This window comes from Salmo trutta, chromosome 3, assembly GCF_901001165.1.
Source record: "Salmo trutta chromosome 3, fSalTru1.1, whole genome shotgun sequence".
Lineage (NCBI taxonomy): Eukaryota > Metazoa > Chordata > Actinopteri > Salmoniformes > Salmonidae > Salmo > Salmo trutta.
Window position 1 is genome coordinate 6,807,099 of NC_042959.1, and position 19,037 is coordinate 6,826,135.

General features: G+C 40.5%; 1 protein-coding gene across 1 annotated transcript; it reads right to left on the bottom strand.

Annotated features, from left to right (window-relative positions):
- Positions 1-976: 976 nt before the first annotated feature.
- LOC115167257 (SPARC) lies at positions 977-18,666 on the bottom strand. The gene is made up of 10 exons (XM_029721492.1): positions 18,538-18,666; positions 8,829-8,896; positions 8,603-8,641; positions 6,967-7,063; positions 4,526-4,647; positions 4,195-4,315; positions 3,142-3,275; positions 2,629-2,777; positions 2,121-2,269; positions 977-1,805 (listed from the first exon to the last, which is right to left on the bottom strand). The coding sequence occupies exons 2-10, from the start codon at positions 8,886-8,888 to the stop codon at positions 1,777-1,779; spliced, it is 900 nt and encodes a 299-aa protein (XP_029577352.1). The 5' UTR covers positions 8,889-8,896; positions 18,538-18,666; the 3' UTR covers positions 977-1,776.
- Positions 18,667-19,037: the final 371 nt, after the last annotated feature.

A 19,037-nucleotide genomic window follows, 5' to 3' on the forward strand; every position in this document is an offset into this window, starting at 1 on the left:
TGTCCAGAGTTCCTGCCTCCCTGTACTGTCTGGCTGAACGGGTGGAGATGGTAACAGGGTGCTGTAGTAATGCCCTACAGGCTTCTTTCCTCTCTCTCATGGGACCTTTCTTAGATTCTCTCAAGAGGAAACTCTGAGCTTGTTCTAGTTTTAGACCAAATATGGAAAGTATGGCTATTTGATCTTCTTTCTCTTGCTTTAGAGGATACATTTAATTAACTTCTCTGATTATAATATATAATAATGTTATTATATCTCTAACGATTATAGAAAACTAAACTAGCCTTGTCCTGGCTAATCTATTCATCTGGGTTCACTGGGACAGGGTGTCCAGCTGGTTTTACAAATACAATGCAATTCTATGGTACAGTATTTTTCTCATTGCATGCATGACAACAGAAGCAGACAGGACATTTTATTAACTGCACAAGGTTATTGGTCTAATAAAGAAGTTGTTAGATATGATAGCTTCAAGTGTATGCAAAGTGCTGGTTTGAACTTTTCAAAATAGACTTAAATATAGGGTTAGAAAACGTTTGCTATCTGGTATACCAATGTTTTGACAAAACATACTGGACTCAAGGGCCAGGATTACACTCTGGGTTTCTGAAACTTGAACGTGTTAGTCGTTACCAGATGAGTCATCACAGGATGTTGAGACGTGTACTGAGCCTGTACTCATAAGACTAAGGCGTAGCCTACCATGCAGTACAGAACACCTTGTACATGTGGCTTTTGTTTTTTAGGGATAGGTGATTCTTTAAAAAATGTGAATGAATTGATACTTCATGATGATACGTATCTATGATATGGACACTTTAGAGGTCTTTTTTTCAAAACTACCAGGTAAATACAACTAATTCCCATGAAATGTTCTAAGTCAGTGTTAAGATGTTTTCCATTTGTTCCGGTTGAAATGTTTCAACGTTGTGAGGATTGTGAAGAATTGCAGATATGAAAGCATGCAACAGTGTTGGACATTTCAGATCATTTTTATTTGAGGAAAGAGTTCTATTGTGTTCACACGGTATCAAAAAAGTATCCGAACGTCAGTAAACATGCTACGGTATATAGTGTGAGGAAAAACGCTCAACCTGCAAGATGCTTTCCTCGTAGAGTTTAAACAATATTTCCTTTTATTGTCTCAATCATTTTTCAGTACACTTATGCCCTTGTTGTGTGACAGAATCTATGTCAGAAAACCAACCTGTGGATAGTCAGGCCTTAACTTAAAGCAGTAGTCAAAGTCAATGAACTAACAAACAAAACAATAGAGATGACAAAATGAGTCCACCACCAAAAGAGTGAAAACAACTAAATATGTTTAAAAAGCGAAAGGAGCGTTTATTTAGAATTGATTTGATTTTACAAATTTGTCTCCTTCAAAGAATTTTCAAATTGAAGTTATTAAATCACAGCCCTGATTAAGTGAAAAAAAGATAAATGTTGTGATCAACAACCATTATCACAACCTGTTCAACATACATTTATATCTCCCTCTCGTCACAAGTCTCTTTCTGTTACTAATCTATCTGGTTTAAAAAATGCTTATTTATTAGCCCAAAAACAAGACAAATTTGAAGTTGCATCATGGTCACGTTTTGTGATTGTTAGTTCAGACGGTGCACATCTCTTTTTTCCATCAATGTTAGTGGTATAGGTCGGTCGTTAATTAGTTACAGTTAGCACCGTTACTGTGTTTCTTTCATTTAGGGATCAGTTTAGCACCTCGTCCCAATAGAGACTAGTTTTCATACTGTAGGTCAGCGGGTGAGTTTAGATGACAAGGTCCTTGTTGACATCCTCTGAAAACAGAAAAAACAAGCCCAGCATTAACAAGCAGTAATGAAATGGCCATGCTCTGAACCATTTTTAAAATCAAAAACAGTCAAATTAAAGGACGGGAAGACATGGCTACGTCTGAAATGGCACCCTGTGCCCTATGTAGCCCAAAGGGTGCTGGTCAAAAGTAGTGCACTGTATAGGGAATAGGCTGCAATTTCAGACGCAGACAATGAAGGCATTTTAACAGCCCAAAGTGTGCCTTGGTCCTCCTGGTTTCTTTGAGGCAGTGAAATAACGAGTGTAAACTATGAACGAGGTGTTTTAAAACTACTCACCCTCCTTGATGCTGAAGCAGTTGGCCCACTCCTCCAGGGCGATGTACTTGTCATTGTCAGCGTCGCACTGCTCGAAGAAACGAGTGGTGCAGTGCTCCATGGGGATGAGAGGGGCGCGCAGGGGGGCCAGCTCTGTGTGGGACAGGAACCTACAACACCACAGAAAACATATTACGAAGCATCTATGTAGGCCTTATAAAGGATTTATAAAGGCTTTAGAGAAGACTTTCTAAGATGTAGTTTTAGACCCTAGAAAACCCATATGATCCTTTAAATAGTGTTATGAAGAACGTAGCATTGTCAGGTGCTTTTTTGCTCATAAAACAATAGATTCAGGCATGCTGCCAATATCCTTTCTGAGACGTTGTAGAAATGTTTCATTATTGATGTCCTGACTGGTACAGAGCTGAATCAAAGGTATAGCCCAAGCAAGCCTGTATTTGTGTGATGTTGAAACAATCCAGCTGAAGCAGAAGACAGGAAACTCTTCTTCTTCTTCTCAACCTACCCATCGACGGGGTGCTGGTCCAGCTGACCGAACTGCCAGTGGACGGGGAAAATGTACATGTTGTAGTTCTTCTCAAAGTCGTGGGCCAGCAGGTCCAGGGTGTGCTCTCCAGCCTGCAGTCTCTTCTCATTCTCATAGATCTTCTTCACCTGCAAGGCAATTCACATTTGTTTTGCAAACATTAGTTTGTCTAATATTCTTTCGAATTGAACCAAGTGATAAATAATTCCCAGTAGGATTGGATGCACAAAAGGAGTCAACTTCATAGTGAGAGCAGACCATCAAATCCTATAATCATATTTGACTTGCCTAGTGAAATAAAGGTTAAATGAAGAAAAATAATAATACAAAAAATATATATATATTTTGACCCATCCGCGGAGTTCGTTAAATGAACGCAAGCAAAATTAATTGGTTCTATGCTGTGTTTATTAATGATTTTGACCCATCCTCAGTAGGCAAACAGTAAATGGTTTCTGTGCTGTGTTTATAGAAATTGATAATTGGACTTACTCTGAGCGTCTGCTTCTCAGTCAGGAGGTTGTTCTCCTCATCGCGCTCGTACAAGGAGACAAGAACGTTCTTCAGCCAGTCCCTCATACGCAGGGGGAACTCATTCAGCTCAGCATCCATGCAGGCCTCGATGACTGGAGAATAAACAGGAAGGAGAAAAAGTTATACTATATTTTAGAGCTATTCTGTCCACACAAGCCTCAGTGACTGGAGAATAAACAGGAAGAAACATTAGGTATGGTCAGAGAGAGAAAAAGGAAACGGGGAATACCCAGGAACAATTGGAAAAGGTATGTTCAATGACCTATGGTCCACAAGGAGCCAAAGGGTTTCTTTTAATTAAGTCAAGTAAGTCATGGTCAGAAAGTTGTTTTGCAAGTATGACATTCAAGTCAAAATCCATTCTCAAACCGCCTTTTGTCATGGAACATAAAACCCACAACTCACACAAAATATGACATTTGTGTCCATTGATATGTATGGTTGATGCACACAGCCCCTAAGGCAATGATTTTGTACCTTTTGTTTTATTCCTTGGTTGAATACAGTACCTGACATTTAGAGGCCAATAGTTAAAAGAAAGTGTTATTTTAAGTTTTTGGGTCCACAACATGATCTCCATCTGTGCCCTTCAGTCCTAAGGTACTCATCACCAACAGTGAGAGATGCATGGGCTTGGTTCTGTTATTTAATGACAGACATTTAGCTGCAGATTCAGCGGTAAATCGAGAAGTGCAGCGATGCAGTGAGCATGCTACAGCCTGCCCTCCACTCTATGTGTTGGAGTCCTTAAGGCAAGGTCCCTCTAGTTCAGCCCATTAATCATTCCCTGGAGAAGCTTTCAGCAGGGCTTCAGCTCGAAGACAGCATAACCAATTACACTGGGAACGGAGTCTCAGAGGAAAATATGTCTAAAGGGGATTCTCAAAAAGGTGAGAATTATTGCACTGAATTGAATGGTTGGATTAAAACATTCTCAATGGCCCCTGGGAGGGTTAATACATTGAATTGATATTAATTAAATACAATTTGTAACTATAAAGCATAGCTCACCTTTGCATGGCCCGATGTAGTCCAGGTGCAGCTTGTGGCCCTTCTTGGTTCCCTCCAAACTGCACTTCTGGGCAAAGAAGTGGCAGGAAGAGTCGTAGGTTGTATTGTCGGTGGCGCAAACCTGAGATACACAGATTACATTCATGAATCAGATATAAATCAGAATTTATATCAAGAATGAGCCAATGATGCCTATCAGTAGTAGCGTTACTGTACAGGTCAAGGTTCTACTGTATTAGGAACAGGGTTGTGTATATGTCTAGGACATGTCTAGGACTACTTGATGTTGATCTGAACAGATTAGAATATAATTTCTGTGATGATAACTCACATGCTCAAACTCTCCAACAGCAGCAGGGCAGGTAGTGGGGTCCTGGCAGACACACATGGGGGTGTTCTCCTCATCGACCTCACACACCTTTCCTTTCTTGCAGTGGTGGTTCAAACAGGGGTCTAACAAAGGAAAGTGTTTAAAAAAATTCTGGAACATTAAAAACGGAACATATCAGAAATGTTCTTTTGCCCTTGAATTTCCTGCTCAGCTATTCAACAGATACAGTGCATTTGGAAAGTATTCAAACCCCTTGACTTTTTCCATATTTTGTTACCGTACAGCCTTATTCTAAAATCTCAGCAATCTACACACAATATCCCAAAATGACTAAGCGAAAGCAGGTTTTAGAAATGCAAATTTATTAAAAATAAAAACAGAAATACCTTATTTACATAAATATTCAGACCCTTTGCTATGAGACTCGAAATTGAGCTCAGGTGAATCCTGTCTCCATAGATCATCCTTGATATGTTTCTACAACTTGAGTGAAATCCACCTGTGGTAAATTTAATTGATTGGACATGATTTGGAAAGGCACACACCTGTCTATATAAGGTCCCACAGTTGACAGTGCATGTCAGAGCAAAAATCAAGCCATGAGGTCGAAGGAATTGTCCGAAGAGCTCTGAGGAAAATATCTGGGGAAGGGTACCAAAAATGTTCTGCAGTATTGAAGGTCCCTAAGAACACAGTGGCCTCCATCATTCTTAAATGGAAGAAGTTTGGAACCACCAAAACTTTTCCTAGAGATGGCCGCCCGGCCAAACTGAGTATTCGGGGGAGAAGGGCCTTGGTCAGGGAGGTGACCAAGAACCCGATGGTCACTCTGACAGAGCTCCAGTTCCACTGTAGAGTGGCTAGATGAAAGCCACTCCTCAGTAAAAGAGTTTGCTTGGAGTTTGCCAAAATGCACCTAAAGACTCCCAGCCCATGAGAAACAAGATTCTTTGGTTTGATGAAACCAAGATAGAACTCTTTGGCTGAATGCCAAGCATCATGTCTGGAGGCAACCTGGCACCATCCCTACAGTGAAGCATAGTGATGGCAGCATCATGCTGTGTGGATGTTTTACAGCGGCAGGGACTGGGTGACTAGTCAGGGTCAAGGCAAAGATGAACGGAGCAAAGTACAGAGAGATCCTTGATGGAAACCTGCTCCAGAGCTCTCAGGACATCAGACTGGGGCGAAGGTTCACCTTTCAACAGGACAATGACCCTAAGCACACAGCTAAGACAACGCAGGAGTGGCTTCGGGACAAGTCTCTGAATGTCCTTGAGTGGCCCAGCCAGAGACTTGAACCCGATCAAACATCTCTGGAGAGACCTGAAAATAGCTGTGCAGGGATGCTCCCCATCCAACCAGACAGTGCTTGAGAGGATCTGCAGAGAGGAATGGGACAAACTCCCCAAATACAGATGTGCCAAGCTTGTAGCGTCATACCCAAGAAGACTCAAGGCTTTAACCGCTACCAAAGGGGCTTCAACAAAGTACTGAGTAAAGAGTCTGAATACTTATGTAAATGTGATATTTACATTTTTTATTTTATACATTTGCAAAAATGTCTAAAAAACAGTTTTTGCTTTGTCATTATGGGGTAATGTGTGTAGATTGATCAGGAGAAAAAAAACAATTTCATCCATTTTAGAATACGGCTGTAACATAACAAAATGTGGAAAAAGTCAAGGGGTCTGAATACTTTCCAAATTAATTATATATATATATATATATATTATCCTGGCGGTAGTTAGCAAAGGAGTGTGGCGGAGCCCCTGCCAATTAGGAGAAGGGTTTATTTTCCGTTTCCAGGAAGCTTGGTGGAACCATTGGATGGAACACATAATGATAGGTCTGTCTTTTGAGACAGAAGCACTCTGTCATTACCAACGTGCCCCCCCCCCTCTCTCTCTACCATCTAGCCAACATCTCACAACACAGCTGCTGCAAAGGATTGATGTTGTCACACCTTTACTAAAGCTAATGGCTCCCAAGCAGCTTAAAAGATATACTAGCCCAGGGATCATCATCTACATTCAGCCGCGGGACAATCTTTTCCTGAGCGGATGGTCAGGAGACTGGTACATAATTACAAATCATTTGTAGACTGCAAATTGACCACAAGAAGCCCAAACTGATATAATATTTGACTAAAACATAATCATTTCAAACCTTTCTTACATTTTTAGATGATCACATAGTACCAGTCAAAAGTCATTCAAGGGTTTTTCTTTATTTTTACTATTTTCTACATTGTAGAATAGTAGTGAAGACATCAAAACTATGAAATAACACATATGAAATCATGTAGTAACCAAAAAAGTGTTTGTCAAAAATAAGAGATTCTTCAAAGTAGCCACCCTTTGCCTTGACGACAGCTTTGCACACTCTTGACATTCTCTCAACCAGCTTCTCTCAACCAGCTGCAATGTCTATTTACTCACTCTCAGTGATGTCCTCTTCTTCCTCCACAACATCAATGGCCTCATCAAAGTCTCCGATCTCTACCTGCACTGGGTTGGCTCCCACTTCTGGCTGTGCCTGAGACAAACCAAGTCACAACATGGAGTCAATAGAGACATAGTACTTCCAACAGTTTGACTCATCACATTTAAAGTGAATATACCATATCAAAGATGACAGTATTGTTCGTAAGCTATGGGCAATGGGCATGATTTGGTAGCACAACTTCAGTACCAGAAAATTAACCTGTAGCTAAATATCTTTAGTTATCAAGGTGCAGAAGGAAGTGTAGCCAACGTCTGTACTTCAGACAGGTCTAGAGAGAGGTCTAACAGAGATCTGTACTTCAGACAGGCCTTGAGAGGTCTAGCAGTTGTCTATACTTCAGACAGGTCTAGAGAGAGGTCTAGCAGCCTGCAGCTGGATGGGATGGATAGAGTCTGAGCCACATGTGGTGAAGCCATTAAAACGTCATGGTTTCCTGTCCGCTGTATTTATAACCTGTGGGATTCTACTCTCTCGCTCTTTCTTGTACTCTTTCCACCTCTCTCTCTCGCTTTGGCTTCATTGCAGGAAATGGTCAACATTCAAGAGAAAAGTCCTCTGCCACAAAATGGTGGAGATAAATTATTTTAGTCAAATTGGTACTGTTCTGTTTTAGTTTGTTAATTTGTCAAAAGACACAGAGAGAATAAAGAATATAAATGTAGAGTCATTGCTTTTAATCTGGCTGTGTTTTAATTCCTACACTACAATATTTCTAATCATTTTAATCTGGCTGTGTTTTAATTCCTACACTACAATATTTCTAATCATTTTAATCTGGCTGTGTTTTAATTCCTACACTACAATATTTCTAATCATTTTAATCTGGCTGTGTTTTAATTCCTACACTACAATATTTCTAATCATTTTAATCTGGCTGTGTTTTAATTCCTACACTACAATATTTCTAATCATTTTAATCTGGCTGTGTTTTAATTCCTACACTACAATATTTCTAATCATTTTAATCTGGCTGTGTTTTAATTCCTACACTACAATATTTCTAATCATTTTAATCTGGCTGTGTTTTAATTCCTACACTACAATATTTCTAATCATTTTAATCTGGCTGTGTTTTAATTCCTACACTACAATATTTCTAATCATTTTAATCTGGCTGTGTTTTAATTCCTACACTACAATATTTCTAATCATTTTAATCTGGCTGTGTTTTAATTCCTACACTACAATATTTCTAATCATTTTAATCTGGCTGTGTTTTAATTCCTACACTACAATATTTCTAATCATTTTAATCTGGCTGTGTTTTAATTCCTACACTACAATATTTCTAATCATTTTAATCTGGCTGTGTTTTAATTCATACACTACAATATTCCTAACTATTTTCATCTGGCTGTGTTTTTATTCCTACAGTACACTATTCCTAATTCGCTCCCACTGGGCACAGACATCAATTCAAAATCTAATCCACGTAAATGACGTGGAAACAATGTTGATTCAACCAAACCAGTGTGTGCCCAGTGGGTATGTTCAAGCTGTTTAATGTTGTTTTCCCCTTTATTTAGCACACCTGTCCATAGAATTCTGTAAACAAGTCAATGGCCTTACCTCCTCAACGACATCATCAATGATGGGCTCCTCCTCCGTCTGAAATGGTTATGATGATGGTGTTATTGTGATTGTTTGCAATGCTTTTTCAGTGACAATACAAGTGAACACACACACACACACACGCAGACACACACACGCAGACACACACACACACGCAGACACACACACACACGCAGACACACACACACACACACACACACACACACACCAAAGGGACACTTACAATGGAAGCGGTGAATGCCTGGCCAGCTAGGCACAGGAGGAAGACAATACACACCCTCATCGTTCAGTCTAGAGAGAGACACAAAGATGAACATTTAATACACATTAAACACATTCAATTCAACTGACGTTTGGTTTATAATGAGGTGCAGGTAAGGTCATACTCCTTTCCAGTTTACCGCCTGTCTAGATTGCAGCACTATGTACTTTATTATACACAGTGTATAAAGTGTATGGGCCAGACACAGTCCAGACATTTACTCAGGTGTGGTCAAACAAGTCATGCAGGGACAATACAAGATGCTTCTTCAAGAATCACAAAGACTCATGGGTAGTGTTTGGTTCCAGACAAACCGTTCACTGTCCTGTCTGATTATAGGGAGATGGCTACGTATGACATTCTTTGTGAATAGCTCAAATTTCTCTCTCCAAATTCAATCACCGGAGCTAAATTCAATCTCCTGATCGACAGGCACCTCACTGGGTACACCACGTCATTTGTGGAAATGTGGGTAATATTTGGTTGAGACGTTTCAACCTTTACTCACCCACTCAAAAAGACTGATATTTATCAATGAGATTCCAACCTATTTTCACACACTCAAAAAGACAACCAGAAATGTGTTGAATTCCCAATGTGTTATCACTATGCTTTCAACCATTCCAACGGAAAAACAATTTCAATTTTTTTGGTTTAGTTGTCATTTAAATGTGTTTTCACTGCACTTTCAATGTCAGATATTTTTACATTTTATAACAACAACTTATTGTGTTATTACTGTGCTTCATCTCATAGAACAATCAAATGACCTGGATTCCAGTTGAGATTACATCAATAGTACAGTAAAAGTACATGATCAATGCTGTTTGAGATTCTGCACAGCTTACTATAGCAATTGTGAAGCTCTCCACGGACCTGAAACGTTTCGCATGCTTTCGTAAACATGCACGCCTTCTATGATTACATTTATAGTTACAGTAAACTCCTGACCATGGATGTGTTACTCATTTTAAAGTGAATAAATACATTTGTTGTAAGATAGCCTTAAAGTAATCTTGAATTGTGTTTGGTTGACAACCCAACCAAATATCAACTAGGTATGTAATGCTTGGATAGTTTCAATCCTTTTCTTTAACTTGTATTGTTTGGTTTAGTTGGAGACTTAAATCCAACATATCATTTCTTAACCCTATCAGTCCTGAGATCCCAGCTAAAAATCGGCTTTTCATTGGTCTGCATGTCCAGCCGTTATATTTAGCCTCACAATGAAGTGTTTTACCATTTGATTTTCAGGATAACAAGGGATACAAGTAGAACACAAAATAATTTGACATGAACAGTTGCATTCATGAGTTTTAATGACCAATGTCAATAAAAAAAACAAGTTGTGCCAAAGCAAAAACCTGAAAAAAATGAATTGATATATATATTTTTCTCAGTGGGAAATTATTGTCCAACTAGTCAGTGACAACTGTGTGGAGTTTGGAGTTTGTGACAGCAACTATGTGAGTTTATTACAGTATTATAGACACTCAATGTGTGTTCGTGAGATTCTCAGCTTTTCATAGATAACTTTTAATAGTTTGTAGCTCAAACCATTCAAACTTTACAGACGTTTTTGTAAAAAGACCTGGCCCCTTCGGGATCTATCCTTGTCTCACAAATACCGCTCTAGCTCAGCCCCCCCCCCCCCCCACACACACACACATGCACCCGCACACATGCCCCCCCCACACACACACACACATGCACCTGCACACACACACACACACACACACACACACACACACACACACACACACACACACACACACACACACACACACACACACACACACACACACACACACATCAAAGGGACATTTACAATGGAAGGAGGCCAGCCAGACAGTGAGCCACTAGATCATGGATAAAGGAATAAAAGGGACTATATCTTTGTCCTGTAGAGCAAAACCCCTGTCTTCCCTCTCTCTCTTCCCTCTCTCTCTTCCCTCTCTCTCTTCCCTCTCTCTCTTCCCTCTCTCTCTTCCCTCTCTCTCTTCCCTCTCTCTCTTCCCTCTCTCTCTTCCGTCTCTCTCTTCCCTCTCTCTCTTCCCTCTCTCTCTTCCGTCTCTCTCTCTGTGAAGAGTTTGATCTGTGCTTCAAAACAAGGGCCCTTTGTCTCACAGGTGCACTTTACTGACTTCTCTCTCCATCTCTCTCTGTTTCTCTCTCCATCTCTCTCTCAGTTTCTCTCTCCATCTCTCTCTCAGTTTCTCTCTCCATCTCTCTCTCAGTTTCTCTCTCCATCTCTCTCTCAGTTTCTCTCTCCATCTCTCTCTCAGTTTCTCTCTCCATCTCTCTCTCTGTTTCTCTCTCCATCTCTCTCTCTGTTTCTCTCTCCATCTCTCTCTCTGTTTCTCTCTCCATCTCTCTCTCTGTTTCTCTCTCCATCTCTCTCCATCTCTCTCTGTTTCTCTCAGTTTCTCTCTCCATCTCTCTCAGTTTCTCTCTCCATCTCTCTCTGTTTCTCTCTCCATCTCTCTCTCAGTTTCTCTCTCCATCTCTCTCTGTTTCTCTCTCCATCTCTCTCTCAGTTTCTCTCTCCATCTCTCTCTGTTTCTCTCTCCATCTCTCTCTCAGTTTCTCTCTCCATCTCTCTCTGTTTCTCTCTCCATCTCTCTCTCAGTTTCTCTCTCCATCTCTCTCTCAGTTTCTCTCTCCATCTCTCTCTCAGTTTCTCTCTCCATCTCTCTCTGTTTCTCTCTCCATCTCTCTCTGTTTCTCTCTCTATCTCTCTCTCAGTTTCTCTCTCCATCTCTCTCTGTTTCTCTCTCCATCTCTCTCTGTTTCTCTCTCTATCTCTCTCTCAGTTTCTCTCTCCATCTCTCTCTGTTTCTCTCTCCATCTCTCTCAGTTTCTCTCTCCATCTCTCTCAGTTTCTCTCTCCATCTCTCTCTGTTTCTCTCTCTATCTCTCACTCTCTATCTATTTCTATTTATTCTCATTTCCTAAAGGAAATCAGTCAATTTAAATGAATTCATTAGGTCCTAATCTATGGATTTCACATGACTGAGAACACAGATATCAGGGTTGAAAGTAGATGATATGTCTTCCAGGTACGGGACCTTCTTTGTCTGTGTGCACGTGAACCCCCAAAAAATGGTTGGCAGAACGGCCCTGTTCACCTTCCTATCCCCACTAAACTAGAATAGTGTACAGCAAGGCTCGGCGATAGGTTTGACCTTGGGCAAATATGTTTCTAAAATAGTCGGCAGAACATAACAGCAGTCCAATTCAGAGGCCTACACCGCAAATTAAACACCTTTACCACATCTGGTTAGTAGGCTATATAATCAGTTCAAATGTTAATAACATAGCCTAATATTTTCCTTCTGATTGCATTGATAAAAATCACAATGCCTCAATTAAATTCGTTTTTTATATGAGGACATGTCCCTCTGAGAATGTCTCAAAAGAAAGGTGGACAATGAACATAAAGTTTCAGGGAAGAATGGACGGAGGAATAGGCGTTCTTACCATATTTCTCCATGTCAAACCAGAGAGTCTTGTTTGCAACGAAACGGTTCCTATTAGCAAATAATGAAATATTAGACATCCTTATGGATCTAAGCATGGCACTTCCAAAAGTTATATCTTTCAAACCCAGACAGAGGCTCGATCGACACAGAACATTTTAAGCTTCAACTGCTGACTACTCGTCTGTTGATAAAGCCAACAGCAGAAGTGCTTCCCTAAAAGCTGCCTGGGTTTAAACATCTCTTTTCAGAAAGTGAAAAGCTCAATTAATAGGGACAGAATAGAAAATTCCTTTTTTTTTTGTCTCCTCGAATATTGAAGGCCGCAGCTCAGCTTCAGATTGTTATAGAGATTAATCAATATATCCCCATACGCATCAGAGTCACGTCTTTCGCAGGCATTTTAAAGCTTTTTTGTAGCATAAGGCATCACGGAGTTAAACACAGTTACAGAACACTTTATATTATCTGGATACTTTTTATTTATTTATTTCAAAATATAAAGCTAACAATAGGCATCTCACAGTACAGACATTGCAATTTATTGCCCTGGCCACATCTGCAGTCCTCATGCCTCCTTGCAGCTTGCCTAAGGCACGTTCACGCAGATGAGCAGGGACCCTGGGCATCTTTCTTTTGGTGTTTTTCAGAGTCAGTCGAAAGGCCTCTTTAGTGTCCTAAGTTTTCATAATTGTGACCTTAATTGCCTACCGTCTGTAAGCTGTTAGTGTCTTAAAACGACCGTTCCACAGGTGCATGTTCATTAATTGTTCTTGGTTCATTGAACAAGCATGGGAAACAGTGTTTAAACCCTTTACAATGAAGATCTGTGAAGTTATTTTGATTTTTACGAATTGTCTTTGAAAGACAGGGCCCTGAAAAAGGGAACTTTCTTTTTTTTTGCCGAGTTTAGTAATGATAAAAAGTGGTATAATGGCCTACAGTTTTCTGGACATTTTGTTTGAATTATTGCGATAGGCTCATGTTTTACCGGTATGGCGTACCCCCACTATGTCTTTTGCTCGGATGATGAACCGGACTGTACCGCCTAACTTTTACCCCTGACAGATACTCATGTGTTGGTCACAGATACCTAAAAAAAAAAAGGTCAGGGCGTGGATCAGAAAACCCGTCAGTATCTGGTGTGACCACAATTTGCCTCATGGAGATCCACACATCTCCTTTGCATAGAGTTAATCAGGCTGTTGATTGTGGCCTGTGGAATGTTGTCCCAATCCTATTCAAAGGCTGTGCTAAGTTGCTGGATATTGGTGGGAACTGGAACACACATCGATCCAGAGAATCCCAAACATGCTCAATGGGTGACATGTCTGGTGAGTATGCAGGCCATGGAAGAACTGAGACATTTTCAGCTTCCAGGAATTGTGTACAGATCCTTGAGACATGGGGCCGTACATCATGCTGAAACATGAGGTGATGGCGGTGGATGAATGGCACGATAATGGGCCTCAGGATCTCATCATGGTATCTCTGTGCATTCAAATTGCTATTGGTAAAATGCAATTGTGTTCGTTGTCCGTAGGTTATGCTTGCCCATACCCCCACCCCACCATGGGGCACTGTTCACAACGTTGACATCAGCAAACCGCTAGCCCACATGCAAACCGCTAGCCCACATGCAAACCGCTTCTGCCCAGTACAGTTGAAACCGGGATTCATCCATGAAGATCACACTTCTCCAGCGTGCCAGTGGCCATCGAAGGTGAGCATTTGTCCACTGAAGTCAGTTACTACCACGAACTGCAGTCAGGTCAAGACCCTGGTGAGGACAATGAGCTTCTCTGAGACGGTTTCTGACAGTTTGTGAAGAATTTCTTTGGTTGTGCAAATCCACAGTTTTATCAGCTGTCTTGGGTTGCTGGTCTCAGACGATCCCGCGGGTCAAGAAGCTGGATGTGGAGGTCCTGGGCTGGTGTGGTTTCATGTGCTCTGCGATTTTGAGGCCAGTTGGACGTCCTGACAAATTCTCTAAAGCGATGTTGGAGGCGGCTTATGGTAGAGAAATGAACATTCAATTATCTGGCAACAGCTCTGGTGGACATTTCTGCAGTCAGAATGCCAATTGCACGCTCCCTCAAAACATGAGACATCTGTGGTTGTGTGACAAAACGGCACATTTTAGACTGGCTTTCACAACAGGCTACATTGTGTCAGGGGGTTCACTGCTCTCACAACAGGCTACATTGTGTCAGGAGGGTCACTGCTATCACAACAGGCCACTGCTGATGAGGACCATATGCAGTTTGGGTCATGTTCCCGCAAAAGTTGAGTGACAATGTAAGCAGCCAATCACAATGGCCTAAGATGTCACAACAACCAATCATGCCAAGCCTGTTTAGTCTGTTCAATCCCCATTCACATTTTTGATTGGACAGGGAGGAAAACTACTCAGTAGGAGAAGGGATCAAGGCCCTGGTCTAGAGATGAGCCGTGTCAAGCTATGTGTTCCTCTGCTGCGTCTGGAACTCTGGATGTGGAAAAAACAGTGACTCTGGCAGAAGTTGCGGATGATGACGTCTCAAAATACTGTGCACAAGGAAAGTTCTCTCTGCTTTGAAAAATAAAAAACGTGTTTATTCACTGAGAACTTGGACTACCACCTCTAACAAACATATAGCTAGGTAGTGTCTGAGAGGAAGCTAGAGATGTGAGAACCGACAGTGAAAACAAAGATACTGGTATCATCTCCAAGAAATGTCCATATTTAGCTTGGAGGGCTACTGTGTTCCCAAACTTCCTATTTAATGATATTTTAACATATTCATACTTAGTCTTGTTTTCTTAAATTATGTGGAAGTCAATCAGTTCATTGGGAGGATGACTGACGTAACAGCAAAACAAATTATTTTATTTGGAAAGCGGTGCTCATAATCAAACAGGGTAGAGGTAGAGGAAACTGTGATATAAAGAGGCCCTTTTTCAGCTAGGTATTTCATTTGGATGTTTGTTGGGTAAGCAAGTTGGGTTGGGGCGTAAACTCGACTATGAGGGAAACAGCCCAGGCAGATCTAAACGGTTTTCAAAGAGGATTTAAAGGCTGCAGGATTAGTGAATTCTTTCTGCTTATCCAGGGTGATATAAGCAGTGGTTAAATGTCTTGGAAAAGAAGTCTGGTGGCTAAACGGGGACTAGAGGCTCAGCCTCTGTGCATGTCGGTCAGAAAAGGACCTCAGCATGGTAAATAGACAAACATTTACCGGCATTAAATGTACATTCTGAAAAACACTGGAAAAGTCCCTCTCAAAGACTCAATGCACTTTTGAACTCATGCACTTATTTAGAAATAAAATCTAAAAAGAATTGAATAAATTAATCTAGTCATACGTTGTTAGTCTTGAGAAATATACTAACAAAATATTTTCTGAATTAGCTGTGTTTCTCTGGACAACTAGGTCCAATGAGATACCACCTGTTTCCTGTACTGAATCATGTATCTGTCACAGGACACACATGTCCATTCCATTCCAGAACCTTTACTGCAAATCTCATAACATGTCAAATGTTGAGAACCTATTCCAGAACCTTCGGAATAGGTATGTCCACAATGTATATCACTATCTTGATGTTATCGTTCTTTGAATAGCAAGCTATTTGAATAGCAAGCATATTTTACCATGCTTTAAATGACACCTTTTCACAACAAATCAAAGTGCTCCATCTGAGAAAAAAATCTCAGGAGGGGCAAATAAAATATATTTTGAAAAGGTTTTTATATTGACACACATGGGCCATTCATAACACATGGAACCTCTAAGGTACACAAAAGAGAACGGGAGAAAAGTCAAGGAATGATATACGGAGTCCATGTAACCCAAGTTAAGACTTAGTCACCTGACCCGTTTAAATCATCCCTATCCCACCATCTCTCTCTTTCTTTGTCTCTTTTCTCACAGGGTTAACCTTAAAGCAGTGGGTTGAAACATGTGACTAAGATACATATCTGAATGGAATTTCTGAGTACTATAACTTAAATGTGTGTTAAACCTTTTCTCTGTCATTCTCTCTGGACTTAAATCCTCTCAGTTTGTCTACTGCTCCCAAACTTCAAACACACACCTGTCTCACATTTAAAAAAAAAACTGCAATCAGCTTCCTATTCCTCCAGTTACATCATTTAACAATTTACCACAAGCTGTAACTAATACAACATCTGTGCCAATCAGGTGTTTGAGTTCGTGTTGAGCATGGAGTTTGCTGTACATGTGTTTCTTTAATAAACACATTTCACTCTGAAGTCTGGCATGATGTGGTATGGAGTATGTCAGCCATTTACTATGTAACACAGAAGCTCTTTTGTCATCTACAGTGGGCTAGCCAGTCTGCAACGCTGGATACAGGCCTTCAGACCCTCATCGCTCTAGCTGTACTGGCACGGAGCCAGAAGAGTGTCGCTAGACAATACGCTCCTGCTTCCTGTAAATCTAAACCTCTCTCCTCTCTCCTCCTCTGAGTCGCTCCTGCTCTCTCACAGCCATCCCCTTGTGATTCTGTACATTTGCTCAGTGGTTAAAGAAGTGAAGGAGTGAGATCAGGCATTCCTGGTCTAGCTAAGACTCTATGGTTAATTCCATTGTTTTTTTTTTTTTTAATGCTGACTCGAGTTTAGATTTTCACCATGTCCACGTCAGACTTTTGGTGAAGAGATGGAATGAGGACAATAACTTCCTTCCTGTCGAGGATTAGAGCTTTCTTAGGGTTGCCATGCAGCCAATTCAAAATGTCCACAGTCCTTTCTCTCTTTCTTGAATTGGTTTAAACTTTAAACTCTGCACAACAGTAGCTACCCTTCAGCACATCGAACCAAACAACTAGAGGAGGGAAATGCGACCTCCTCTCATACTAAGTTAGACAATTAAATAGAGTATTTAAATTCACCAAAAGGGAAGAGGATGTGTGAAGAAAAAACCATTCCATTGCGTAAACAGTTTGCCATTCTTTAGTTGTTAACTCAAACCTGAATACTTCATTTAGTTCACTGCTAGACTGAAAAAAAGATAAATAGATATTTTAAGCCAGCTTTGATTTCTCAATGGGTGAAATGTGCTTTTCTTGAAAAGCTGACAACTTCATAACATGAGGAAAAAATATTAAAACATTGACTCATATCCTAATAGAGTTATATCATTGTACAAAAAGGCAATTGAGAATAGATGGTTATCACTTTTCTTTGTTTTAAAAGTATTTATTTGTATTAAAAGTTGCAGTTCTTCTCAGACAGAACAGTGGACAGAGAGTTTGTCAAACCCAGAGTCCATCAGACAGACATCTGCAAGATCTCACAAAGCCCCTAAACAGCTGGTGGGGATTGCCATGGTAACATGCATTCCTTTTGATGGAAGTAATTGGGAGTGGAGGGAGGGATCTGTGTTGAAAATAGCTCCCCTCTCTCTGTCTATTTGTCTCTCTCTCTCTCTGTCTCTCTGTCTCTCGCTCTCTCTCAATTCAATTCAATTTCAATTTCAATGTAAGGGCTTTATTGGCATGGGGAACATATGTTAACATTGCCAAAGCAAGTGAAGTAGAAAATAAACAAAGTGAAATAAACAATAAAAATTAACAGTAAACATCTCTCTCTCTCTCTCTCTCTCTCTCTCTCACTCTCTCTCTGTCTCTCTCTGTCTCTCTGTCTCTCTGTCTCTCTCAGGCTTTGTGGAGCCCCATCCCCCTCCACCACTCCTCCCAGTGACTATGTGGCACACAATAGTTCTGGAACATTGTGCTGTTCCAAAAGAGAATCAATGAAAAAGGATATTAATTGTTTGACTATAACTTTTCTATATTCTGTTGAACTAAATATTCTATTAACAATAGTTTCAAAATAAATATTTACTCATTTCAAATTTTGCACTAAAACCTTAACTTATGCACCATTCAAATATAATAGATATTTTGTCGTGTCATTACTCTCTCACACAATATACTTTAACTTTCAAGGTGTGGTCAAGAAAAAAACTATGATTTTCAAGCATAACTTGAATATAACTGCTCTTTTTTACAACCACAGGAAAGCCTCCAATCACTGTTGTGCATATAAACACTGTGAAAACCCTAACGGAGTTCAAGTATCACAGCAACTCAAAACACTGCACAGCATTTCCACTGCCACGTTAGCTGAGAAGTCCTTACTGGCTAAATCACAGCAAGTCCTTCTGGAGGATACTCAATCTTACCTTCAGAACACCAACAAGCAGAAAAGACAGAAGAGAAGTCAGCTGTGCAGGCTCCTGGGTCAATCTAACTGCTACACAAGTTCACACAGAAGACATTTACAGTGGGCTGGCCCAAGCAGCCCCCCGACCCCCTCCCTTCCTCAGGGGGTAGGAGGGACTGACAGACGCTCCTAAATTTAACTCTATGCTGCCTTCTAGACAGAAGATACTCTGAGGTTTGCTTTTGACTTTCTTTTTTGTTGTTGTTGACATTATTTAGAGACTGGGAGGATATGCATTTTCAGAAGTGATTCCAATGTTTTTATTTTACAGTAAATAGCAGATATTTTACTGTGTATACATTTTACTTGACAGCAATAACGTTTTGAAAAACATGAAACCAGTCCTGTGTTCAGCTTCTATGTTGTCTGACGAAGTGTCTGGGAAACCAGGGAGATGATCTAATGACTGTTATTACTGTGATGTAACCGTCCTGCCCAGGGCCATGTCATCGTGGTTCA

What these genes read in the sequence shown, in the direction of transcription:
- LOC115167257 (XM_029721492.1), bottom strand. Translation starts at nt 8,888, where the DNA reads ATGAGGGTGTGTATTGTCTTCCTCCTGTGCCTAGCTGGCCAGGCATTC. An exon ending in AGGCATTCACCGCTTCCATT is followed by an intron (nt 8,642 to 8,828) that starts GTAAGTGTCCCT and finishes TAACCATTTCAG; the next exon opens with ACGGAGGAGGAGCCCATCAT. An exon ending in GACCAGCACCCCGTCGATGG is followed by an intron (nt 2,270 to 2,628) that starts GTAGGTTGAGAA and finishes GTGGTGTTGTAG; the next exon opens with GTTCCTGTCCCACACAGAGC.